The sequence below is a fragment of the Diospyros lotus genome, chromosome 4 (assembly GCF_014633365.1).
Source record: "Diospyros lotus cultivar Yz01 chromosome 4, ASM1463336v1, whole genome shotgun sequence".
Taxonomy (NCBI): domain Eukaryota; kingdom Viridiplantae; phylum Streptophyta; class Magnoliopsida; order Ericales; family Ebenaceae; genus Diospyros; species Diospyros lotus.
The window spans coordinates 3,678,141-3,704,728 of record NC_068341.1 but is presented as its reverse complement, the minus strand read 5'-3'; the positions used below and the strand labels follow the sequence as shown (position 1 = coordinate 3,704,728).

General features: G+C 38.6%; 4 protein-coding genes across 7 annotated transcripts; 2 read left to right on the top strand and 2 right to left on the bottom strand.

Moving 5' to 3' along the window:
- Positions 1 to 722: 722 nt before the first annotated feature.
- On the bottom strand, positions 723 to 1,738 carry LOC127800123 (non-specific lipid transfer protein GPI-anchored 5-like). Its single transcript, XM_052334562.1, has 3 exons — positions 1,382 to 1,738; positions 1,192 to 1,293; positions 723 to 1,099 (listed from the first exon to the last, which is right to left on the bottom strand). Exons 1-3 carry the CDS (start codon positions 1,701 to 1,703, stop codon positions 984 to 986), a joined length of 540 nt encoding a protein of 179 aa, XP_052190522.1. The 5' UTR covers positions 1,704 to 1,738; the 3' UTR covers positions 723 to 983.
- An 815-nt stretch (positions 1,739 to 2,553) lies between these two features.
- Positions 2,554 to 3,810, top strand: LOC127800122 (non-specific lipid transfer protein GPI-anchored 20-like). Its single transcript, XM_052334561.1, has 4 exons — positions 2,554 to 3,008; positions 3,108 to 3,134; positions 3,246 to 3,305; positions 3,421 to 3,810. Exons 1-4 carry the CDS (start codon positions 2,669 to 2,671, stop codon positions 3,636 to 3,638), a joined length of 645 nt encoding a protein of 214 aa, XP_052190521.1. The 5' UTR covers positions 2,554 to 2,668; the 3' UTR covers positions 3,639 to 3,810.
- A 608-nt stretch (positions 3,811 to 4,418) lies between these two features.
- Positions 4,419 to 8,258, top strand: LOC127799158 (uncharacterized). The gene is made up of 4 exons (XM_052332912.1): positions 4,419 to 4,707; positions 4,804 to 4,991; positions 6,032 to 6,392; positions 8,032 to 8,258. Exons 1-4 carry the CDS (start codon positions 4,419 to 4,421, stop codon positions 8,256 to 8,258), a joined length of 1,065 nt encoding a protein of 354 aa, XP_052188872.1.
- Positions 8,259 to 8,596: 338 nt separating this feature from the next.
- On the bottom strand, positions 8,597 to 19,046 carry LOC127800139 (probable RNA helicase SDE3). Of its 4 annotated transcripts, XR_008022734.1 has the most exons (6): positions 18,222 to 19,046; positions 17,963 to 18,133; positions 15,547 to 16,995; positions 15,235 to 15,324; positions 10,282 to 10,369; positions 8,965 to 9,107 (listed from the first exon to the last, which is right to left on the bottom strand). XR_008022734.1 is itself a non-coding variant. In XM_052334586.1 (4 exons), the coding sequence occupies exons 1-4, from the start codon at positions 19,017 to 19,019 to the stop codon at positions 8,739 to 8,741; spliced, it is 2,787 nt and encodes a 928-aa protein (XP_052190546.1). In that variant the 5' UTR covers positions 19,020 to 19,046; the 3' UTR covers positions 8,597 to 8,738. The 4 variants fall into 4 exon arrangements, 1 of the variants encoding a protein (XP_052190546.1); XR_008022735.1 differs by lacking the exon at positions 15,235 to 15,324; XR_008022733.1 differs by lacking the exon at positions 10,282 to 10,369 and having other exon boundaries at positions 8,966 to 9,107.
- Between the last annotated feature and the right edge of the window lie 7,542 nt (positions 19,047 to 26,588).

Genomic DNA, 26,588 nt, shown 5'->3' with positions numbered 1-26,588 from the left:
TCTTAAAATTCTAAACAAAACGCATTTTCTAGTTTTTTTATTTTGAGAAATAATTTTTTAGAATGACAAACAGAAACAAACTAACAAAATAGAAAATTAAAAATAAATTCAAAACTTAAAATTAAAACTCAAAAGAGAACGCAGTGTTAGATTATTTATGCAAGAATAAAAATACCATGGGCTCTCTAATTAGTTTTTGTTTTATAGGCTCCCAAGGATCAAGAAAGTGATTCTTTAGCTACACATTTTTTTATTATATCCAACAAACAACGTCAATATTTTACAATTACTTTTGAAAGTTTATATTTAGTGTTTCGTGTTTTGTCCACCTTTTAGGAATAAATTCAATTTTTCAAAAACAAAAAAACCCAGCAAAATGGCATTTTATATTTTTTTCTTCAAAATTTTAAAAACAAACAGAAAAATTATAACTAAAAGCAGTGAGATTTGCTCTTCTGCTCTCGGTTGTAAATTTGTTTAAATGGAATAGATTTCATTTTCTTTTAGGACACTTTTTACTAATTTTTTGGCTTAAAAATCACATATATATTATACCATTTTTTATATATTTTAGGTTCTGATACTTAAAAGAAAATGATTGGATAACTAATTAAATCAATCAATTTGTCATCTGTCATATTATAATATTGCTTACACCATTTACTGCATGTATCACATCGAATACCAAATTCATGGAAGAAAAGAGCTAATGCTTTGCCGGCTTCTACACACAATACATAACTTAGCTCATTACCAATAAATAAACCAAAGTTTACAATAACACAGTGATGGAAAGAGGAAACAACTAACAAGACAGACCAGACCAGAACACAGGACTTCACTTGGGTGTTATATCAAACTCCCTTTATATGATAACTTGCAAAAGGACATGGTATAAAGCAGGCATTACAACAACCAATACTGTATTGAATAGTTTTCACTGATAAAAGGTCTCCAGATCTTCATGGTGCCGCCTGGAATACTCAGAAGCTGGCTGAGATTGGAGCCATGAACAGAAGCAGAGCGATGAGCTGAAGAGGGATCTTCATTGCGCTGCCGTCAGAGGCGGGGCCACCGGTCGATGGAACTGTCTTTGATCCTGCTCAGACATCCATGCAAGATGCAGTAAGTTCAGGGTAAAGGGTAGCCTAAAAATACCCAATTCAATGAATTCATCAAACAACACCATACCTGATACTGCCATGCCAGCCGGAGAATCAGGGGATTCACTCGAGGATTCTTCCGGCATGGTTTCTGGAGATCCTGCCGGCGATGCTGCAGGTCCATTGGCAGCTACACCAACAAAGAAGATCAGATACTAGCAATGAGGTAATTCACAAAACGCTAAACCGATTTTTTGATTAGAAGCTTTGAGCTTTACCATCACACTTGGTGACTGATGGAGTCTGCACTTTACATGCACCCGGCAGCGCGAGAGCTAGAGTCCGGTTGATGTTGACACCCAATGCCGAGCCCCCGCCATTCAGGGCCGAGCAGAGGCACTGTGGCTGCGACTGGACGACACTTGCCAGCTGCTTACAACACGAAGAAGACGGGGTTGGGGAGCTCCCGGTGACATAGTTGAGGCATGGAGCCATGCCAATGAGCGCATTGGTGCAGCCTGATTGAGCTGTGGCTCCGGTCCAAAGACTGGCCACCACAGCAAGGAGGACTAGTCCCATCTGAATCCCAATTGAAGCCATTTGAATGTGATCTGCAGATCTTGTTCGTTGTTTGTTTGCCAAGAAAGTGAATTTACTTGCCTGAACGAGAGTGATTTATACCAGAAGGTTACATCATTAGTTGACTTTTTTATTCCCGCTATGGCAAGGTGATTTGGTAAACTACATATGGCTCATGAAGTAAGATCTATAATTGAACTGCCCTAAGCCCTTAACGTGCCGTTAAGACGTAAAATTAGGATTTATCCACAAGATTACTCTTGTTAATTAAACCAGATACTTGACCCTAAACTAGATTTAAAGGCACATTAAATTTTACTAATACGGTCACGACTTATCTTACACCCAAATATTATGTTTCTTGAGTTGAAGAGCCAAGTCAAATTGCCATCCCTATCTGTTAAGAACAGCCACTAAGATCATTGGTGGCCTATATACGTTAACAACATGCAAAAACAGGCAGATTACCTAACCCCAAGATAAGAGCTCAACCCATCTTAGTTGAGCGAGCTCTTAGAATATTTGCATTTGTTTACTATTACCTGTGAGGGAGAGTGTCTCAGTGGTCAATGGCTGTATACATCATTGGTAATTGGTTCACTTGCCCGAGAACAATTCAGAATAAGATTCATGATTGGAAGGAGATCCCAAATGAACTTGCATACATTGTTAACATTGGCTTTTACATTTTGCTGATTGGTAATTTTCTAGTAGCCAGAACATTGTTTTTGATCAAACAAGTACAAGTTCTGAAAAACAGAGCCCAACTGACCTAAACTTGCCATCTTCCTCGGAGTTAGTTGAGGTAGCTCGCTGAGATCCATACCAGGCCAAGAATTTAAGCTTTCTTCCCTTCAAATTTTCCATCTATAAATCTCCTCTTTCTCCTTTCTTTCAAACAACCAGTTCTTAAATCCATCTCTCAACACTCCCAATTTCATTGTTGTGCTCTATAAGGAACTCCTGCAGGTGAACAACCCACAAAAATGGCAGTTTCAGAGATCTTTTTGCGCCTTTCTCCAGCTCTGGCGATTGCTTCCGTGCTCCTGATCATGCCGGTTCACTCCCAGATCCAGACCCCTTGCACTGCTTCAATGCTCGCTAGTTTAACTCCATGCATGAACTTTCTTACCAACAGCAGCTCCAATGGAGCTCCACCAACTGCAGGTTGTTGCAATGTTCTCAAGTCCCTTGTGAGCAATGGCACAGATTGTCTGTGCCTTATTGCCACTGGAAGTGTCCCCTTCCAAATACCCATCAACCGGTCCCTCGCCATCTCCCTGCCGCGAGCCTGCAACATGCCCGGCGTTCCTCTCCAGTGCAAAGGTGGGGTTTTGTTAAGAAGTGCCTCTTCTTTCTGTTTCTGCTTCCCCATTATATCAATTTGATTTGGTTGCTTATTCTGTTCTTTCTTCGCCGCTGCAGCCTCTGCTGCCCCTATTCCAGCTCCAGGTATCGTATCCACTCAAACTCTTTTTGATCACATATTGGAATCTTGATGGATTAAGCCCTTAGAAAAGTTCCATTATGGCTACTTCTTTTTAACCTAAATTTCCATGACAGGGCCAACCGCATTTAGAACTAATTTGGCTCCTGAAGGTCCTGCTCCTCTTAGTCCTCAAGGTAATATGCCATTCCACCAAATTCACCATTGCTTTCTCATCCTCAAGATCAAACATGTTATCTTGAAACTATTGTGACAGCTTGTCGATGCTGACTGTTTTCTTTTGGCTGGCAGGGTCTGTTGATCCCGAATCAGTGCCACCAGCTTTGGCACCAGATGCCCAGATGACTCCTGATCTCACCCCTCCATCTACAACCATGGAGCCAGAAGCTCCAACGGGGAATCCAGGAAGCAGGCCCGTTCTCAACCCGTCGGCTGCTGAGCCCCCTCACAGTTTTTCACCATCTTTGGTGCTGGCTCTGATAGGAGCCATACTTCTGAAGTGCTACTAGAGCTAGTTCTGCATCTCTGTATTTCTATGCATATGTACTTAGGATATTGTCTATGCACTAGAGAAACCATTCTTTCGGGGTGTGAAACATTGTTTGGACCTATTCTGGCGATTGTATTCATCAATAAGCCTGCAATATTGATTTTCTAGTGGAATACCATAGCTTCTTCTTGTTCAAAACTAATGCCCCAACAATACCTTGGAACTACATTTAATCATTGAAACTGAAGTAGTGGTTTGACATCATGAATTCCTTATGGATCGTGATTTTGGTGTCAACCCAATCAGTTGGTATATCAGGTCCCCTCATAGGGATAAAATTACAATTTTGACTTATTTCTTTTCAAGAACTAAAAATAAATAGGGACAAAATTGTAATTTTTCCTTTCTTGATTGGATTGACACCAAAAATCATTTTCCGAAAAAAGGGTTAAACTTAACACTATAAATGCGCTCCTGTTGCAGAATGGTCAAATATTCATTTATTTCATGTGTTGTCTTTGTTGACCCTAGTTATTTACATTTTTTTTTTCTATCAAGTCATAGTGTAATTCTATAAAGTTATTGGCAGTGATTAAATAGAAAAGAAATAAAGAAAACCAATTAAAATAATTACAAAAAAGGGGAAAAATAAAAATAAGGGCACTATTTGAATGATAGGAGTAGGTAACAAACAAGGAAACAGCCAAATGTGCATGACCAGCAGTGTTGAATATACCAACAGTAGCCCATCTCACAGCTTCATATACAAGCAGCAAATTAATTAATGGGTAAAAGGGAAATGGCCTCCTTCAAGTTTGCTTTAGTTTTGGCATCTCTTCTCTCTTTGGTAAATGCCCAAATCCCAGGTTGCTCCATCCATGGCCTAGAGTTAGGCCTAATTGAGCAGTGCCTGAATGAAGCCAAGAGCTCCATCTCCATGGACTCTTGCTGCACTACCCTTAACCAAGCAGTCTTAGCTGGCCTTCGCTGCCTCTGCTCACTGCTGCCTTCTTCCAGCGCTCTCTTCAGCACCCCACTGCCACTGCCCAACTGCTTCGCATTGGCGCCCCCATTAACTCAGTGCCAAGGTAATCCAGAATCATGTTGTTGCGTTCACAATTACATTCGCACTTTGAGTTGTTTCTTCAGGTTAATTATGTTGATTGTTTCACCTGCAACTTCAGCGCCAGTGCTGCAGCCACCGCCTAGCCCAGCACTGCCCGTGCTGCTTCCACCGGACACTCCAGAGGAGCCGCCACAGGAGCCTGATCTTCTGGCGCCTCCACCGCCACTAGAGGCGGCAGTGACTGCCAGGGAGATGCCTCCCGGCGGTGCTGCTGCTTCTGATTTGAATTTGTCTTGGAGCAGAAGTGTGATATCAGATGGAACCATGGATAGAAATTCCTTGCATTCAACACTACTCTTCCTGGCTGCTACTCTTTTATGTTTATATGACTTGACTTTATCCAACCTTTGCTTTGCCTTCATATTTTCCACGTAAATTCAATTATTGTAGGGATGTGAAAGGAAAACAAGAGGTGCAAAGAAGAAGTGATGAATCCACATTGGTTTAACCAAAATAGTTCTAAACACTTTCTCAGTTTCTAGTAAATTATCAAAGTGATTTCCTCTTTAATTAAGAGATTAAGTTAAAATATATTAACATGTTTTCATTAATCTATTAGTGTGAATGTGGATTGGGTTACTTCCATCCTTTAATTTTTGGCATAAATATACATTTAGTTTGACCAAAATAGTTTCAAATACTTTCTTGGTTTCTAATAAATTATTAATGTGAGATTAAATGATATGATATAAAATTAAATATGTTTATTATAATTGATTCGACTATTTTATATAATTTTATAAATTAGCTCCTATCAATTAAGTAAGAATTAAAGTGATAATTTAGCCTCACACCTGATAAAGTTGAAATACCTCACAAATCGAGTTCATTGTCTTACAGGTCAGACCATTCCATCGGATTATATAATATTTTTTAATTAATTAAAAGAGATCTTACAAATTTAAATAATTAATTTATTTTAGAGATTCATGACTAATAATTTTAAAATTTAATATCATATTATCATAGAAAATAACTAATTTGTTTTCATAATATCTTGTTGAGATATTATTTTGATAAATCCTAAATTATGCAAAGATATATTTTTCCTCTCAATTACTATTCCCATACATGAAGACTAAAAGTACGCCTCTTCCTGAAATTAAGCATGAAGGGCATTTCGGGAAAATCGATTATGCTCTTGCTCTTTCCCGCCATTGCGGCTTAGGAAGAATAAACAAATTCAATCTCGCAACAGACTTCATAACAGAAATAACTGTCTCCAACTGCGCTCAAAACCCTAACTGTCAACCATGGCCTATCACACTTCCGTCCACATTTTTCAGGCGATCCTCGCCGTCCTGATTGCCTCGACGATCTCCTTTTCTGTTGCTTCGCAGCCGCCGGTGGCCCACGGAGATTGCACGGACGAGTTGGTGACGTTCTCGCAGTGCCTCCCCTACGTATCATCCTCGCCGAACAACGCCTCGTCCTCGCCTTCAGCTCAGTGCTGTGAAGTCCTCTCGTCCGCTTCCGCTGCCGGCAATGCGAATTGCCTCTGCCACATTGTTCAGCGGCCGCTTCTCCTAGGCTTCCCTCTGAATTTGACGAGGCTTCTTTCTCTTTCTTCTGTTTGTCCTTTGTGGAACCATGGATCTACGGAAAACGGCTCACTCGAAACTCTCTGTTCAGGTCCAGGACTTCTCTGTTAGTTCTAGAATCTTGTCACGAATCGAATTTGTGTTTGCTGAATAATATTCTTTCTTTAATTTTATCTTAATTTGAGAAACTTCGAGCTTCTAAATCACTGTTCTTTGCCGATCAAAACAGAGTTGTACAGCATATATTCGATTACATATTATAATAGGAAGGAATTTATTTCAATCGCAAATCTCTCTCCTATCATATTTCAACGAGAATTTTGTGGTGGAAAATAATTCTTTTTTTTAGGTGTAAGCTTATATTTGCAATTCATCAATTTAGTCCCAGCTTAGTTTCTCGTGATAGTACGTACTGGTTAGGGCTTTTGGATGAATAGTAGGTCTAACTCCAGGATCTTCAACCTTTTTTAAATGAAATGTAAAAGAAAAAGGTCACTCAATGGTACAAACACCTCTACTCCCAAAAAGGAAAGAAAGCAAAATCTTATGAAGAGAAACTGCCTATTTGGTTGCAGTAATTTGCAGTATTTAATTACTCACTGGAACCTACAGAAAAGTAGAGGATGCTAGCTAGAAAAGAGCTATGAGAATCTTAAATTGGTATTCTATGAAGGCAACGGGGCCTCCGAAAAAAACAAAAATGTAAACGTAAAGTCAGATGCACCCCACTTGGAACAATGCCAGATCAAATGACGGATGGATTTAACTTGTTTTAGGTGTCTGTTTATGCTTCTTATTTACTGTGCATGATCTTAAATTTTCACGTGGATGGATTTTTATTTTTTCATTTATGATCATCAAACTGCAAACCCGATCCTTTTCCTATTTGTTTCTCCTTTACTGCATGCCTTCCTATGATAGTTCAATTAGTTGAATAATTTAATTCTTCTGGTCAGGGTTGCCAAAACTGCCTCCTCTGCTAGGCATAATAGGTACTAGTAATAATCATCTAATTCCTCTTAATACTTTTGCATCTTTTCTTATTAAATATTTACAATTTTTGTGTTTGAATTTATCTTGCAGGTCCACAGATTCCGAAATCACACCACTATGGTAATCTAACAGGAGTCATGATTTTATCATGATTTCTTTAACTAAAATTTTCCCACACTTGTGATTCCATTGAAAGTATTTGCAAGTACCAAGTTCGCACTGCTAGCCTTTTGCTTCAAGTTTGTGTGCTTTGGCATTGCAAACGTCACAAATGTAGTGGAACATATGAACCCACCTCCTCTTACCCTGTGGCCAATATTGCAATGGGATTTGATGCTTATGCATGGTTAGCACACAAAATGGCTAAAGCAAACTAGCTCAATTTAACCCCTAGGGTTCCGGGATGGTTGTAAGGAGTTACAACGACCTTCTTTTCCATTAAGGTTCAAAACTTATGGGGTATAAAGTTGAACCCCCAGACAGATTTGTGTGCCTATTTGGTGCACAAGATTTGTAGATTACTATGTGTCCTATGAATTTACCTAGTGCATATCTAAAGTGTACTGGCTGTGAGTTCTCATCAAAAAAGAAGAGCTCAATTTGCAAATGGTGATGGAAACATAAAACTCAGTTGTAGTTTATTTGTGGTTGTTGGTGATAGAAACATAAATCTCACTGAATGCAACTGAAGAATCAGCAGCTGTGTAAAAGATGATGGTCTAAGACAAGAATACTTTTCCACTGTTTTGCAGGTTCTAATAGCCCTGCTCCTCCTTTGATGAGCTTACATCCAGATCCTATTGATACTTCTGCTGCCACGCCAAGCTCACTGACCGAAGTCCCAATCTCAATGGATATTCCTGCCACATCTTCATCTGCAGGAAGACAGACTAACAACTACCGCGACAGTTTTCCTCTTGAGATGATATTTTTCCTTGTTCTCGTGTTCTTGAAACTTTACGGTCAAATCCATCACTGATACTCATTTTGCCTTATAAAACAAATGGCTGTAATGGCATAGAGCAAGTCCATAAAATACTCCCTTTTTGAATTGTAGCAAATATATGGGCATGCCTGTCGGAGAAATGTTTCCTAGTAGTTGTTCAATATCAATAGGTTCTCTATTTGTCCAACCTTTTTTTCAGGAGGGAGTAAGAATTTGGTTAAGTAAATACGCAATGGCTCAAGGAAGTAATCACAGATCATTAATATCAGGCAACAGGACGATATTTTTCTTCTCGCGTTCTTAATTGTCCGCCAATAGTTAACAGCGTAAGCACTGGATAGGTGTCTCGTTCAACTAAAAAACAAATCTATAAATATAAAAAAAAAAAAAAAAAACACAGCTCTATAACGTTTTCAAAGAACGAAAGGCAAAAACTAGCACTGCAACCTCATTCTGACCACTCAATTTTTATCAAACCAATTACTTCTGAACGATGAGACAGAATCAAGCCAATTATTCCTTCCAACCATCTGACCAATCAGCTTCATCAAAACAAGGTTTAGGGATTGCTTCAGTCTGATAGGTCCCTCCTACCCATTCAACTTCATTAGAGGGCTGAGGGATTGCTTCAGCCTGATAGGTCTCTTCTCCCCATTCAACTTCATTAGAGGGCTGAGTGTTTGCTTCAGCCTGATAGGTCTCTTCCCCCAATTCAACTTCATTAGAGGGCTGAGGGTATTCTGGAAGCCAATTTTGCCCAGGGTACTCCTCTTCATATCCTGAACTGGTCTGTTGTGTGGGGTTTTGCCTTTCAGGGAGAGTGCAACCCTGATAGGAGCCATTGTCCACACAACGCCATAAAAGCATATGCCAGTATTGATCCTGCCACAGCAGCAGCTTATCAGTAATTTGAACAAGTAAACTTGTAACAGTTAATTAACTTTGAAAACACCAAAAGAATATCCTCTTTCTTTTCATACAAGCATGCAACTTGTGGGTCGGAGGGGGGGGGGGGGGGGGGGGGGGGGTTGTTGAAAGAATTATGTTTATGAGGGTAACATGTATTGCCATTAGCATTGCATGGTCCAAGATTGTTATAGCAAGAATTCATCATGTCAAATATTGTGTTCAAAATCACCAAGAAAACTAAATATGCAGTACAAGAAACACCAAATCTTAGGCAACTTCATAACGAAATCTACTATAAAAGAAATTTTTTTACAATGTCTTTGTCTCAAGTTTTTGCTCAAAACTAGATAGCCACAAGAATTGACTATAATAAAATATTACATCTCAAGAAGTGCACAAAAACTCTGAACAGGCTTGAGTGTAATAATTCTCCCCTTTCCAGTCTCTGGACTGGCTCTGTGCTTTAATACCTCTTGTGCAATTTATTAAGAAAAAAAAAATAGAGCAACAAAAATTCACAGTAATATTTATGTGGAAAACCCTCCAGTACAATAACAATAATACCAATTCTTAATATTATATAAGGTTGATTACATGTATTCCATCTTCTATAAAGCCATTATATTTCATGGCACTTTGGTACAAATATCTTATGTTACATCTACTTTCCTTATAAGTGCATCTATTGGTCGTCTTCTAACACATTCGAACCATCTTGAATGCATTTTGTACATCTTATTTTCAATAGATATTGATTGAAGATTATTATAGATAACCTCCTTTTCAATTTTATCTTCTTTTTTTTTTTTCGGTATACACATTAACTTTAATGCCCTCCACTCAGTTATGCTTATATTTTATATAGATTAGTGTTTAACTGTCCACCATTCCATGCCATACAACAAAACTAATCTTATAATCATTCGATAAAACTTTTTTTTTCTTTAATTTATAGTTTTAAAGGAATCTTACAATAGTATAAAATGTTAGAACCACTTCTTTGATTTAACACATTTTCAATATTATTTTTCCATCTTTTTTGAATAATTGATCTGAGATATTTAAAGTTATCTTTTTTTTTTTTGGGGGGGGGGGGAATAATTTATCTTCACCATAGCACCAAAACTCATAACTTTATTAAACTTACATTTGATACATTTGATTTTTGGCATACTCAACTTGAAGCTTTTGAATTAAAGCTGTTCTTCATGACTGAAGTGTAATATTCATAGATTCTGTAAATAACAAACATCAAAGCACCTTTTATTGAATGTACTTATTTAAGTTCATCAAGTACTAGAGCAAAGAGATACTAGGTAAAGGCTTAATGCAAATCCCTGATATAATAAAATTGTAGAAAACTTCAGTATATCATCTACAAGTCCTAACACAATTTTACTGTGGCATGTATCTTTTTTTTCCCCTGAAACTCTCCATAATACTGATAGGAACCCTGATAGAAATCCAATAACAATCAAATATCAATAGTTTTCAATACTTTTCAGCAGAAAACAAGAATAACCCAGGGCATTCAAGAGGCCCTAACTCTCCCTAAGACTCAATACCAGAACAAAATCCCCCCTCTCCCAACTTCTTCCCCCTCTATATATTCTTCCCTCCCTCCTCCCTCAACAGAAATCTGTTACGCGCTTGCTGGGTTGTTACAAAACCCAGCGATTTCCCCTCACTACCCCTACGCACATGGCTGGCTGTTATGCCAGCCATCCAATTTATACCCTTGCCCCTTGTCTTTGATAAGTCAAGTGCCTATCATTACTTCCCCCCCCCCCCCCCCCAACTTTCACCTTGTCCTCAAGGTGGAAAAATGGAAACTGCTGCTGGATCAAATGGTAAGGTTCCCAAGTAGCTTCCAATGAGGGTGGCCCTCTTCCATTGTATGAGCACTTCGAACCCCCGTAAGTTCTTTACAGACCCTGGTCGAACTCCCAGCACCTTGACTTTGTTAGTTGTTTCAAGGCTTGCCAATTCTCAACCTCATCATGAAGTTCACCCAAATTTCCATAATTATTTAAGATCTTTGGGTCAATACCATTGGGCACCAAGTTCTTCACATTGAAGCTTGCAAGCAGTTTCTCGATACAGGAAAACAATATCTGGAAGTAGCCCTTGCCTTGGTTATCATTACTTGTTGCAACCAAAGGAAACTCTGCAATTTCTTGTCCAAAAAGCCTGAAGATTCCGGCTGATACAATGGATGAGTGCACCATTAATACTGCACGGTACATTCCTCCAAAGTCTTGGCCCCTTGAGCTCCTTCTATAAACCATAGCTGGAATTAAGTCACGTCCAGTTCCTAAATCAACAATAGGGTCAAAGCATTCATGGAAGATGGCAACTGCTTTTGAGAGCAACATTCTAGTTTCCCGAGAAGCAATTTTGCCATTGAGTACCCTCCATCTCACATCAAAGTCAGAAACCATATGTGGAACGTTGTCCTCATGCTTCTTCTTTATGACATCCAACAGAGAATCTTGGATCTTCTCTTCTCCACAAGTTAGTAAATTTTGTAAAGCAAAATAGGTCATCCTACAACCCATGCAACAGAACCACTTTCCCTTTGGCAATTTCTTTAGATCGGCCATCTTATGTTCCTTCATCGTGTCCTCCAGCTCGTCCGACTTCTCCACCGTGCCTTCCTGCATGGATCCTAAGCGATTCCTCAGCAGCCCCTTTAGCTTTTTCCAGCTTCTCACTCTTGGTCTCCGTTGCTTCCACTGGAACCATGAAAGTGCAACACCCTCCAAACACCATACTGCTGCATCTAACTTCTCCTCATCAGTCATCCCAATCTCCGCAAAGTAACGTTCAACTCGAAATATCCAGCCGTCACGTTCTACACCTTCAACGAGCGGCATCTCTAGCCTTCTTCCACGCACGTCCGAACACCAATTCCCTCCAATTCCACCCTTGAACTCCCTACCCATTTTGATTCCAGGTGATCCCTCGAAATTCTGGGTAAATTCCGAAGGTCTATCTCCCTTCTTCGCTTTGATCTTCCTCTCCCGTTCTTGATCCTCCCCTCTCATGGCGTCGACTCCCTTCTGCATCCCCTCCATCTTCTCCGCATCAAACAGCTTGTTCACAATAAAGTAGCGCTTAGCCCTAAAGACCCCGCCATCTGGATCATCTCCCTCGAAGATGGGTATTTCCAGGCGTCTCCCACAGTACTCCTGCCTTCCGACACTATCGACCTAGTCGCCCCCTTCGCCACTTCTTGCTCCAGCTACCGGCGTTCCCTCCCTTGTCAAGGGTGAACCCGCAGGTGGGTCTTCCTCATCTCGCTTCCCCTTCCTCTCTCTCTCTTGCTCCTCCCGTCTCTCCTCGTTCTTCCTCTCCCGATCCTACTCTTCCCACCTCGTTCTCATCCAAGCAAACTATTCCAGCAAGCTTGCTACCTTCTTCCCCACCGATTCAACATTCTATTGCATGCCTTCCATCCTCCCTTCCAAGTCACCCACTCGATCAGTCAGGTTCACCATTAGGATCGGAGATGCTCTGATACCAAAATGATAGGAACCCCAATAGAAATCCAATAGCAATCAAATATCAATAGTTTCCAATACTTTTCAGCAGAAAACAAGAATAACCCAGGGCATTCAAGAGGCCCTAACTCTCCCTAAGACTCAATACCATAACAAAATCCCCCCTCTCCCAACTTCTTCCCCCTCTATATATTCTTCCCTCCCTCCTCCTCAACAGAAATCTGTTATGCGCTTGCTGGGTTGTGTTCACTACCCCTACGCACATGGCTGGTTGTTATGCCAGCCATCCAATTTACACCCTTGCCCCTTGTCTTTGATAAGTCAAGTGCCTATCATACTTCTTTGGGCCACTATCATATGTTTTTTAAGCTGATAATACCATCTATAGGTATTGTGTACAAAATCATTCTGTTTGTTTGTAGACCTTTCGGTCAAAAGTCATAATAAGTACATAACTTCTATTAATGATATAAAAAAATGGGCCTCCCTAGTGCACGGAAGTCCTAGTTTTGTGAGGGTCCAGAAAGGGTGGTTTTTGTACACAACCTTACCCTTGCTTTGCAAAAAGAGGTTTCCATAACTTGAACCTGTGAACTTCTATTACTAATATAATAATATAATAGGAATAAGACTAAATTGATTTTTCAAAAATCTTAGTTTCTTTTCATAATTTACTCATCACCCACCCCGAGAGTTTTATAGTACAAGCTTATTAAATTCATCTCTTTATCATTTTCACAGCGTTAAAACATTTATTTTGCTCTCGTGAACTGGTACTAGAGTGCTCTGTTTTTACTTGTCAGATATCCTCTTTGATTTAAGAATCATATTTAATAGTTCTGTTAACCCTAAAATTCCTTGTTTTTTCTCCTTTTAATAGAATATTATCTGATCCCACTGTCCTACCATTCTTCATCTTTTTTTATAGCTTGATTCACATCTTTTGGGCAAACAGGTCTATAGAATATGTAGTAATGATCTTCTCCAGAATTACTAACATCTCTCCTTTCATCCATGCTTGATACTAACAGTGATAAAGAGTATTATCTTCATAATAACACATCAAGCCTTAATCCCATTAGGTGGGATTGACTATATGGATTCTAACTTGTCAATCATTTCTATCTATGACCATACTTTCTGTAAGATTTTTATATCATACATAAGTGTCTTCCAACATTTTTTTTCTTGTTAACCAAAAAATGTTCTCCTCCCATGCATTTCCATGTTTCTATTAGGATATTATCTGGTCCAACTGCTTTACTATTTATCATCCTTTTTTTTATGCTTTCTTTATTTTGTTTGGAGATATACATATATAGAACATGTAATTCTTATCCTTATCAAAATTACTAAAAGGTGTTCCAACATAACACTTATTTCTCTACCTTCATTGAATAACTTCGAGAATAGTCCTTCCATCTCTTCTTGATCACCACCTGATTTACTAGTACCTTTTGGTTTTCGACTTTTATGCATCTCATTTAGGCTCAATTCATTTGTTTTTCTTTCTCATGCTTTACTATAAATATTTTTTCGAATTTCATCTTCTTTGTAAAAAAAAAGTCATTGGAATGAATGAAATTTTCAGAAGCTTTTACTTTGCTTCACCAATTGCCTTCTTTGCTTCTTTTTTGGCCAAACTATACCTGTTTAGGTTTTCTTCATTACAGCATGTGTGTAAAGTCTTGAGGCAAGCTCTCTTATTGCTGATTTTTTTCCCCTATATTTCTTCATTTCAGCATCAAGAATCTTTTTGATTCAGGACTTTTCCCTTTTGACTCGCTGACACCATTTTTGCTGTATTTTGAATATCAATAGCTATCTTAATCAACATTTGGTTAGCCTCTCCTACTACAGCCCAATCTCTTCGGCCACATTTTCCTTGAAAATAGCCCGTTCTTCTTCATTTTTGTATATTCTTTTCTCCATTTTTTGATATGGATGTCAAGGACAATAAGTCTACGATAAATAGTTAGGCATTCTCCTTGTATAAGTTTACAATCCCTACAAACATAAGTGGTTCTCTTGTCTCAAAAAAAAAAAAAAAAGGAGTCTACTTGGGTATTGATAAGCCCCTTTCATATGTAATCAAGTGCTAATCCCATTTCATAAACCTAGTCTTGGCTATGATGAGCTCATATGCCAAGTCAATCCAAAATAACTTTATCCTCATTATTGCTTTCTCCAAACCAAAAACTTCTATGTACATCTGCACCCATTCCCTTCTTTGCCCACATGACCATTCAAGCCATCTCACTCATAGAATGATCTTCTCTACTCTAGGTATTTCCTTTACCAATCCCTCTAAATATTTTCAAGATTTTGCCTTCATCTATTCTCCTAACCCAACTTGTGGTACATCTATACTAGTAGTATTCAGTCTCTTCCCTTAGAACAACTTTAGCTGCAGCAATTCTGTCCTCTATTCTTTTCACATCCATTATCCAGATTTTATTAACATTTTAGCCTTCTATCAACTCATCTTGTCTCTTGGAGGCACATGATGTTAATTTTTCTCTGATCATCTCCTCTGCCACTTCCATAGGTATAAGGATTAACACCTTTAACATTAGAAATTTAAAAGTAAGGATTACCAATTCCACAGGCAGAGTTTTTTCTTTTATGGAGTGCAACACGAGGATTTCCTTGGGGTCGCCGTCCTACTACTGCTCTTGTCCATTTATCTGTCACAACAAACTTTACTATAAAAATAAATTTTGCAATATTTATGTCACTAGAGACCAATTGTTAATCAGTTATAATACGAAACAGATGAAAGATTAGGCATTACAAGATTCTGACTAAACAAATGGATCTAGCAAGTAATTCCTGCCCCCCCCCCCCCCCCCCCCTCCCACCTAGTCCTTATGTATTGCTTTAGACTAGGCAAACAAATACAAGATTACCTTGCCAATGATGTGTGGATTCCCAATAACAATCAGCAATGATTTGGCACGGGTAATGGCAACATTGAACCTTCTTGGATTGCTCAAGAACCCCAGGCAATGGTTTCTGTCAAATTCATTATGCCTGACTGTAGATCGGACAGTCGACACGATAATGACTTCCCTTTCTTGTCCTTGGAATTGCTCAACACTGCCAACCTTGATACCACAGCCACCCGACATATCAAGGGCTTCAGTCAATTTTAGGACTTGTTGTCGGTAAGGTGTTATGACCCCTATATCTTCCGCATTCAACCCCCTATCTGTCAGTTTTTTAATAATCTCCACTGCCTTGCTTGCCTCAAATCGGTTAAACCATGATGGATTATTTCCTTCCCTCTCATCACACCCTTGGATGCCAATGAAAAGGATGGGAAATTTGCTATTAGGAAGGAGGTCCGCCCAAGTCACTGGGCGGGTGTCATCTTTGGCTGCTATTAGTTCTCCTCCATAAAACAAGTGTGAAGGTAGATGCAGAATTTCTGGATGGCATCGGTAATTCCGAACCAGCTTTGTGACATAATTTCTATTGCCAATATCATAAAACGTGGATTCAAACAGCCTTGCCAAGTAAGACATTCCCAATCCACAAGTTTCTGCTTCATTGGAGAGAATTACTGGACCTAGTTGCATCGGATCTCCAGCAAGAACAACCACTGTACCCCTTTTGCAAAAGTGGGATAGTGGAACCATGGTTTCTGGCTCTGAAGCTTGGCCTGCCTCATCCAATAAGATGTGAGAGAAGTCGCCTGGCCTGACACCTTCAACATAAAGAAGACATGCACTCATATATGTGGATATGATGATTCTGCGACGCAGTAAATCCTTGAGTGGAGGGCACTTGAAGGTTGACTCTTCAATGAAACAAAAGCAGAGAAGATCGGGATTAATATCCTCAAAAGATCGAGTAAGTGCATTGAGCCGAAGTGTATCATTCTTTTCAATTGCAATAACCTTTTTGTCAAGTAAGCTCTCTAGTATATGGTCCGCTGCACTATTTGAGGGTGCACAAACGAGAATCCGGGCATCCTTTCGCACTGTGTAGAGTTGAAGAATTGTTTCTACGAGTGTCACGGTCTTGCCTGTTCCTGGAGGTCCATGGATCACATATGGCAATCCTCCTTTGCAGCCCAGAATCATCTTAACAGAATGCTCCTGCTCCTCATTAAGAATAGAAGATGTGGGTGCCAATTGAGCAGGTTGAATATGTCTCTTTCTAGTTGAATCAGATGGGAAGAGGAGTTCTGTCTCTAACTGCCCAGCTGCTTCGGTAGCCTGATATAACTTTCTCATGTTGAGCCTGTTATAAGTAAACTGCACATTATACAGGTTGCCAGCTTTATGATGAAAGTGAAATTTATTGGCAAACTTCAAATGTACTTCTTCAGCCTCAACTCGGTGGATAATACCCTGCACAAATCTCATTCGGGAGTAATCTTTCGGCAAGTGGCTCACACTTCAAATTCTTACTAGAGTGGAAACATATATGAACACGTTTAAATGAGAAACAGTAATAAGTCATAGCTTTTCCTCGCAAATTCTCCACACTATAGTTCCTCAATTTGGGGCCACTTAATTGTCTACCAAATCAGAAACAGATATACCAATCAGAAAACCTTCTAATTCATGTCGTTGCTAAGTCATACGTTGGATAATTATCCAATCTTATAGTCATGTATCATGTCTCATCTTATATCATGGATAGTAAGTTATACAGTAATGGGTGAAATATATCAGAAAAGAAATAAAAAAAGACTAGGCAAAGTATAGAATAGATGAAAATACCAGCCAAATGCATGATGTTCACAAGATAAAATAAAGTAGACAAATTTTGATTATTGACATTTAATCTAAAACGTTAGCGCATTAATTAATCTACTTCTAGATTGACTGTCTGTTTCGTTGCATTAATAGATCAAGTCTGGCAAACTACATGGTAGACTACAGTTTCACATTTCAATGTTTCAATTTGAAGAGAGCATTAAAGAATGAGCAGTATATGATACCTGCAAGTTTTAATATTCCTTTGAATAATGTCGTGATTACCTTCACTTACAATTAGCCTTTAGGTGAAAGAGATCATAATCAAAGTGAGATATGTGGGTGTGTGTGAATGATCATGCATTACTCTCAAGCACATTTTATGATGCACCAAGCTGATAGGAGTTAGCTGCATAAATTGGTGTATCCTTGCATCATTATGATATCGATAACCATGAACATCATGCGATATCTCTGTGACTGAACATCATAAACTAGGCCCTATTACAGCAACTATGGTTCATGAATCATGAGTGCCCGGCTACGCATCATATGAGCACCCCCCCCCCAAAAAAAAAAGAAACAAAAAGATGAACTCCTGCATATAGGAACTGACCTGATAGGGAAGAGTTTCATCATTTGCATATTCAGAGGCAAGTTTAGCAAATATAAAATCTCCATTAACAAGCGAAGGCCTCTTCTCAGCTAGCCCTGGAACTTCCAGGGTCAAAAATTGTCCCTTCTTCCCAAAAGAAACGTTCTCCATATCATAACCCCTCATGCTATCCTGAATCAACAGGTCAACAGTTTGTGTAAATAAAAAAAGGATATTTTCTCATCATTAATATTATTCTTTCCATGACGATAAATAGTACCTCAATTTTTATCTCTTCCATGTTCAACAGAGTACTAAAGAAAACAAAATAATTCTCTCTTGTTAAGCCTTGTGAAATAGCATCAGGGATCGTTTTATTCATCACTGATTCTTGTACATCCTTTTGGATTGGGTATGGAGAAAGCCGATATCTGAACCCTCTCCGGTTTGAAGCCCTTGGAATGCGTTCACCCGCAACAAATGCATCTCGAATGGATGTATCTGCAACCAACGGCTTCTTTTTCCTATCTCTATGATATGGTTTGTTTGATGCCAAAGATCTGCAAATCTTGTCTTCAGCTAAAAGTAAAACCACACGTTCAATCTTGTCATCCCCTACATCAAAATGCACAGCAGTTGTGTGCGCCCCAATTTCCTTAGGTTTGCAAGATAACCAAACAATCATAGTTTCACCAGGCTGTAAAATTCTGTCTTCCAAGGAAAAAAACTCTAGGAATCCTTGGACATGCTCCACATCTGAAGTTGCTGATGGAGGTTCCATCACAGAAATAGTGAATGAGTCCTTAGGATTTGAGTCATAAATATCAACTTTCCATAGTTCTACCGGTTCATCAGTGGTGTTCTTAATGGTGATTGCTTCACTAGCAGTTTCCCCTACAGTGATAGATCGAGGCTTTCCATCAACAAAAGGGAATGGAACAGAAATCACCACTGGACCCTCTTCATCTGGATTATAGGCACAAACAGATTTATCATCATCATAATCAATGAACCCAATCTCTCCTTTCTCTGGGATGTAAGAGAATTCCTCATCCCCCTTACCACGGATTGAACCCATCACCAGCCCTGTTTAACAAAATGTTAGAATCTGCGATTTTCAATTAACTCACAGTAAATGCTCGTTCTCGCATCCAAGACACATTGCATATATCCCTACTAGAAAGTATGTGAACTACAGAAAACCCAATTTAGAACCAGAAACTGCATTGCTATCAAAATACAATCTACTAACACAGTTTCAGAAAACAACCAAAAATACAATGCCATTACACCCTGATAGCACTGAATTAGAATTCATGGCTGTCACAGCAAGTGGAGTGGAGCCTTTAATGTGAATGCATAAAATGGTAAGAAGACAAAGGCCAAAGAAAAGATGGGTTACCTATTCTTTAGATTAAATTACTTTGCATAGGTACTCCAACAAAGACAAAGGCTCCTCTGTTGCAGAAAAATCTAAAGACATAGCACGGGTCCTTCCCCCCCACCTCTCTCAGTAGGATCTCAGAAGGGTTGATCCTCAACCTCCCACATTGGAATAATGCTAAATGGGCTGACTGGGTCAGCCGATCCAGTTGCCCTACAGGTTCAATTCCAACTTCACCCTTGCATTAGGAAGGGTGAATACATTTCACTCTTTCCAATGCAACCATGAAGGTGGGCTGGGTTGGCCGACCCAGTCAGCCCATTTATCAGTGTCCTAAAATTTTTCCTGTTTTATCTAACTTTCCTTTTCTTCTTGTGCTGTGAACTAACTTTTGAATGGTTTTAAAACAGTATGTATGACATATGACTTCATTATTTATAGAAAGAAAGATAAGAAAAATTCACTTCACAATAATTTATAAGTACAATAAAATTAAGAATTTAGAAATTAAGATTTAGTAGCAATGGTAAGGTTATTCTGTGATTAGAAGGTCATGGGCTCGCATTATGAAAGCAATTTTTTTTATAAAACAAGAGCAAAGTTGCTTATATAGATGACTATCTCCGAACCCTTGCAAGTCAAGGAGTCTTGTGCAAGACACCCTTTTTAATAAAAACTTAAAAAGAATAATTTGGAAATACTCTGTGACTGGATAGTTGAATTATGAAAATAGTATATTTTAGAAGTAAGGGCGAAGTTGCGTACAAAGTAAGGAGCCTTGTGTAGGACGAATTTCCAAAAGAATTTTGCTACTTATACATACAACCTTACCAACAGGTTCACACACACAAAACTCGAATGATGAAAGATTCATGCTACTTGTACATCATTTATGTACATCTTGGGTTACACAATACATATAAATGACATAAATACCCCTTGTCTCATTGCGCCTCACTACGCCTCAACGCCTTGGTGAGGGCATTTTAGACATTAGAACATCATTATATAGCCCAAGATGTACACCATGATGTACCAATAGCATTTTTCATGATGAAAATACCCCTCACTCACTCAATTATAAAACACCTCTCTCTCCCCTTCTCTTGCTCCAGCAACCGCCTCTCGTCGCCAACCCTCTCGCTACCTCGGCTCTTGCCGCTGCATCCTCCCTCTCACCGCCACTGCACACCCCTTCCTCTGTTGCGACAAGAGGGAGGATGCAGCGGCAAGAGCCGAGGCAACGAGAGGTGAAGAACGGCAGCTAGAGGGTCTGGAGTAAGGAAAGAGAAGAGATAGAAGGGGGTGAACAAAATTTCACGATATATCGCAATATTTTGAATGTGTGTGTGAACCTGTCGGTAAGGCTGTATGTACAAGTAGCAAAATTCTTTCCAAAAACCAATGTAAAGCTCTAGTGGATGTAAATTTGAAACCAAAAAAAAAAAATTCATATTGATATGATCTTTTGGAGTTGTGCAGAAAAGTTCAATGAGATGAACATTAAGCACATAAAAAACAAGCCAAACATTCAAGGAAGAAGTACCAAATGATCTCAATTACATATATCTGTTTGATTTTACATATACGATCTCAAGATTTCACAGAACCCCCCAGAAAAGATCACCCAGTACATGGCCATCCATCAACGATCCACAGACAGCATTAGCATACAGAAACACATTGAAATTTGAATACGATAATGGAAATATAAAAATTGCCGTCAAAACTCGATAAACCTAATACAAATTTGAAATTCTTGGCAATTTCACTCCGATAGAAATTGTATAAATGTTTCATATGTATAATACCTTGCAGTAAGAGGCTAATGCAGCTTCCGATGTTGACAGATTCAGAGACAAGCACCTGCGACGTGAGAAGCAATTTTCAGGCAGAGGAAAGGGGAAAGCGCAGGGGCTCTCCGTACAGATGGGAGGGCGAGAGGAAGAAGAGACCAGGAAAAGGTAGAATAGTAGACTTCAATTTTACAGAGTAATTTGGCGAGTTGAGTTCCATGAAATCACTTCCCACGCTAGTTACACAGTAGATAAGAGTTCAATTGTTCACTGGACAAGTAGGCAATTGCATTATTGGGGGAAATTAGCAAGGGTTGGTTACTGGTGGGTGGTCGTACTTAAAATTCTATCATTTTAAAAGCCTCTTTAGAAAAGTTTATTCCAGGACGAAGACTTTGTTTGTGGGCTTAATAGTGATTTTGGACCGTAGCTCCCTTCCCAGTTTAAACTGTAGGGTTATATTTTCCGGTACTTTTTATTTTCCAATTTTTTGAAGCCCATATGTATCAATAATATCACAAGTCACTAGTGCAATATAAGTGATGAAAGGGTATCCTCTACTAGCCTGGGTGCAACAAGGAGTAGGAGAGGGATATTTTCATGTGGGAGATTTAGATTTGGATTGAAAAATTGATCTCGAAAGTAAGAATTCTAGATTTTGAATAAAAGATTAAGATTTGCATGATAAAAACAGTTTTGCTACTTTACTCAGAGTTTGCTGATTGATTGATAAAAATATATTAAAATAACAAAAATATCCCCCATCCAATTATAAATTTACTTTCCCTTCTCTTTCTATGGCCAGTTTCAACGATTGCCTTTCTCTTATTGCTTTCACCGTGCCTCTCGTAGGGTCGATTGTCACTACATTCTTCCTCTTTGTCATGAAGAATGTAGCGATGGTCGACCTATGAGATGCGAGATGAACGAGAGAAAGGCGATCTCTGAAAGCGGTTATAGAAATAAGAGAGAGAGAAAGAGAGGTGAAAGGAAGCGGCCATAGAAAAGGGAAACAATTTTTCAATTGGGTTAAGACATTCTTGTCATTTTGATGTGTCTCAGTCACCCTTTCGATAATTCTCTCCGGCAAAATAGAAAAATCCTAAAAACTAATTAAGTGAGCAAGCGAGATAAAGAGAAATTTAAGATGAAATATAAGGGTTTAGGATTTAAATTAAATTAGAAAAGAAACGATATCATTTAGATTAATAAAAAGATTTCTTAGGCTAAATCTCGTGAATCAGTTTATGATTCCGTTGGTTGAACTAGTTATCTTTGTGTGGACTAAACTCGCTAGTTGAATCTAGAGATGGCAAAATGGGCCCGGCCCGACGAGCTAGGCCCGTTGGGGCCTGGCCCGGGACCGGGCTAGGGCCAGCAAATGCTGGCCCATTTAAGGCCAGGCCGATTTGGCCCGGCAGGCCAAATGGTGGCGGGCCAGGCTGGCCCACTAATCGGCCACAAAACCCCCCCTTAGCCTCGCCTCTCGCCCTCGCCTTTACCCTCTGCCTCGCCCTCGCCCTCGCCCGCGCCTCTCGCTCTCGCTCTCACTTGCCATCGCCGTCGCCCTCGTCTCGCCCTCACCCGCGCCCCTCGCTCTCGCCCTCGCTCGCCCTCTGTCTCGCCCTCGCCTGAGCCCCGTTTGGCCTGCGGGCTCGTGTAGGGCCGGGCTAAGGCCAGCAATCTGCTGGCCCATTTTTAAGCGGGCCGATTTGGCCCGGCCCACGGGCCACTTGGTGGCGGGCCGGCCCGGCCCGTTTGCCATCTCTAGTTGAATCTAAGGGTCTTAATTGATACAAAATTAGTATCTAACATATACATGTTTGGCGCTAAATTTATAAATAAAATTTATTTTGATACTAAAATGATCATTAAAAATAATATTATTCAAAAATAAATAAAAAATTCGGGGCAGTGGCAGAACCAAGTGCTACACCCAATAGGCTAAATTTCTTGATATTTAATTAAGTAAATAATTAAGCTGTATTTTTTAACTTTTCAGAAAACCTATCTATAAGTATAATTATATTGAAAATATTTTGTAGTTTAAAATTAAATATAATTTAAAATGTTATCATTTTGTTGGTAAGTAAACTTATATATTAATTATTAATATAAATTTATACAGTTAGTATTAGAATTATAATAAATTAAAAATTACTTATCTCAAAAACTAAATATGATTATAACATAAACGTAAAAAAAAAAAATTGTGAGAAACAACATTCTTGTTGAATTTATCATTATTTTTTGAGAACACGAGAAACACAAATTCTAATAAAAGTGAAAATATGTACAAATTTATATCTGTCACGAATTCGCGAGAAGATGTGATTGAATTGAAATACAATAATTTGATATCGCAAAGCAAAAAAAACTTTTTCCTAATTCTCAAATTATAATCATTATAAAAGTAAAGAAATAGCTTTGAATTTGTCCTAATCAGTTCATCAAATCCAAGAAGCAAACTAGGAAGAATATAACTTTTGCCTAAACAATATACAAAATGCAAATCTGGCTGTGGAGATGCGAGCATCATTAACAGAGTCACGCCATGCATGCAGTACTGCAGGGTCCCTACTAGTACTAGCCCAATCTTGGTCAACAATTTTGACTACAAAATTTGGCGGGGCGACAACCAACAGGGAGGAAATCTAACCAGGCTGGTTGACATGTCCCTGTGGCAATGCCTGACTGCGGACTGCCTGTCTATCATGGAGAGTGAAAAAAAGGATCCCTAGACAAACGCTGCCTTGTCAACCTTGTGAAGTGTGCCAATATAGCCAACGTAGTAGAGGGAGAGGCCTGTTCCTCGTCCCAGCCACCCAGAAGAATGCTAACAGGCCAGATATGGTTCAGTCAGCCACAATATGTCGAGATTCTTCGTTGAAAAGTTTTGAGGACTTGGAATGGTATGTCTAGGAAAGGCATGTCATATAAAGAACTAATCGACAAATATGATTGGACACAAAGTGGATGCATATAATATAATGTACACATTACAGAGGTTAGTCATATTGACACAATTGCATATAGAGCTAGACGGCAAATGCTTTCAAACTATTGCCAGCCCAGAAGCACTTATTAAGGGTGTTTACCGTGCAGTTCAGGTAATTTTCGATATGCCAAATCCAACATATAGTTTGGCGCTATATCAAATTGTGCTGTCTAATTTGGTGTGCAGAAATCGCATTAGAATGCGTTGCGAGGTGATGCAATTTCCATGATCTGATACTTCCTCAAATCAAAATTAGATACAAGAAGATGAAGATGGAAAAGAATAGATCGAATTAAAAGAATACATGTTGTGACCGTCATCATGAAAGTCACTATCTCATTAGGACTCCGAATATTAATTGTCAATCTCACTATAGTAGCCACACGATCATGATTAATCCCTACCAATTCAGCCTTCTCGATGCAATGTGATGCGAGAAGCTATTGTTGACGCTATAATCATCCCCAATTTTGAGCTCGAGCCTTTCAAGTTCTCTATCATAATCATAGTAGCCAACAAGGCCACTAGTCCCACAATGAAAAGGGCGGCATGCATCCGTGCATTTTTCGCTGGCATTTTGTCTTTTTTCTTTGACTCGCCATTTTTTAATTCCTTGTTCTAGAACTAACAACTATTTTTGAATTTCAGTAAACTTTTTATAATTTTTTTAATACATTATTTGGGCAATTCAGTTTTTAACTGAATTGAGAAATCTTCAAACTACAAATTGCATGGTTTGAGAATTTCTCAAACTGTGCCGAACCATTCTTCTAAAAAAATCACGTGGTGTGGTAAGATTAGTTTTCGAGATTTATTGATTATTTTAAACATCTCTCTACTAATTATAACTTCGATAGTGGTACCATATAACATGATTAAATCACGATTCCCTTGAAAATGGAGTAAGCATCAACCTAGAATCAATCAGAATACGAGGGATGACCAATACATAAATCAAAAAGAATAGTTTTTTTAGGGCGAGAGTACCAAAATGATCACTTTCACCAGTTGATCACCCCTAAACCAACCACCATTTCATCAAATCTCACTAGATAACAAATTAGATAAATTTCATCCACAATTCTTCAGGCTAGAGCTAATGCTTTTCATCCACTTAGGTCATGAAAATTGCATTGTCTCCCCGTTATTAGTGGCAATCGAATTGAGTCAACCTAAGTTTTAACTTAGTTCAGTCTGACTCACAACTTAATTTTTAGGCTTGAACTCAAGTTTAGCTTGAGCCTTAAAGCTCGAGCTCCTTTAATGTGAATTGAGATAGAGCCAACTCGGGTGGCTGCTAGCAAGCTCAAGCTTGGGCTCAGAATTCAAACTCGTCAAAATATGTTATTTTACTTAAATTTAATTTGTTATTTTGTTTTATTATATATTCATATTATGTTATGTTAAATAATTAAATTAATATATATAATAATTTTAAACATCTTCAAATTAATTATATTATTATTATTATTTAAAGTTTGATAATTTTATGTTAAATAATATATTTATAAAATTATAAATAATTATATTAATGTATTTATAAATAAGATTGTTCACAAACTTCTAACCTAATTTATTAATATTCACAGGTCTCTAATTTAATATGTTATCGAGATTTAACTAGTCAAGTTTTACTGAATTCAAACTCGGCTCATTTGCAAATCAAGTTTCAAAATTAGGCTCAAACTCAAATCGTTTATCTTAATGAATAAACTTAAACAAATTTTTGTTGATGCAAACACCGAGCCATTTGCGAACGGCTACGTTCATGTGCCGCCTTAGCTGTTGTTTATCAGGTATATATAAAATTCTCCCTCCATTGGTCAACTTCTAGTGATTAGAGCTTTCCACCAATTTTGCCCTCAATTAAAGTATTTTAACTTCATTGCCAACCGAGTTAACCCACCCAACTCTATAACAATGACCAACAGAGTCAGCAGAATATATCACTTATATCCATATAAGAGTGACACACATGCAAACAAGGAACCTAAGGGTTAACATAATATTGACAACATTAAAATATCATTAGAGCGAGCTCAACCTCTCAGATCATAAAGAAACTACACCTGTTCGGACCCCATGCCACTTCTTTTTGGCAACTGACTACCACCATTGTCCTGCATCTCCACATTTTAAGCACCAAGTTACAAGTTCATCAAATTATGATGTAATTACTTGTCTACAATATCATAACCAAAATACAGGGACTCTTATAAATGTACACTTACGCAGGCCTGGCATTTCAGAAGTGATTGGGGTATGGGTTCCATGTCTAATATATCTCTAATTGATGATGAATTCAGTAAACATGCATGTATAATTATAGAGTTCACTACACTTTAATGCATAACTCCCATATCTTGTACAAACTGCTCATGTTTCCTTGTGAACACTATTTAACCCTTTATAAAAAAATCCAATTCTTAACATTCGCGGCAGATATCCATTTCAGTAGTCCATGCATGA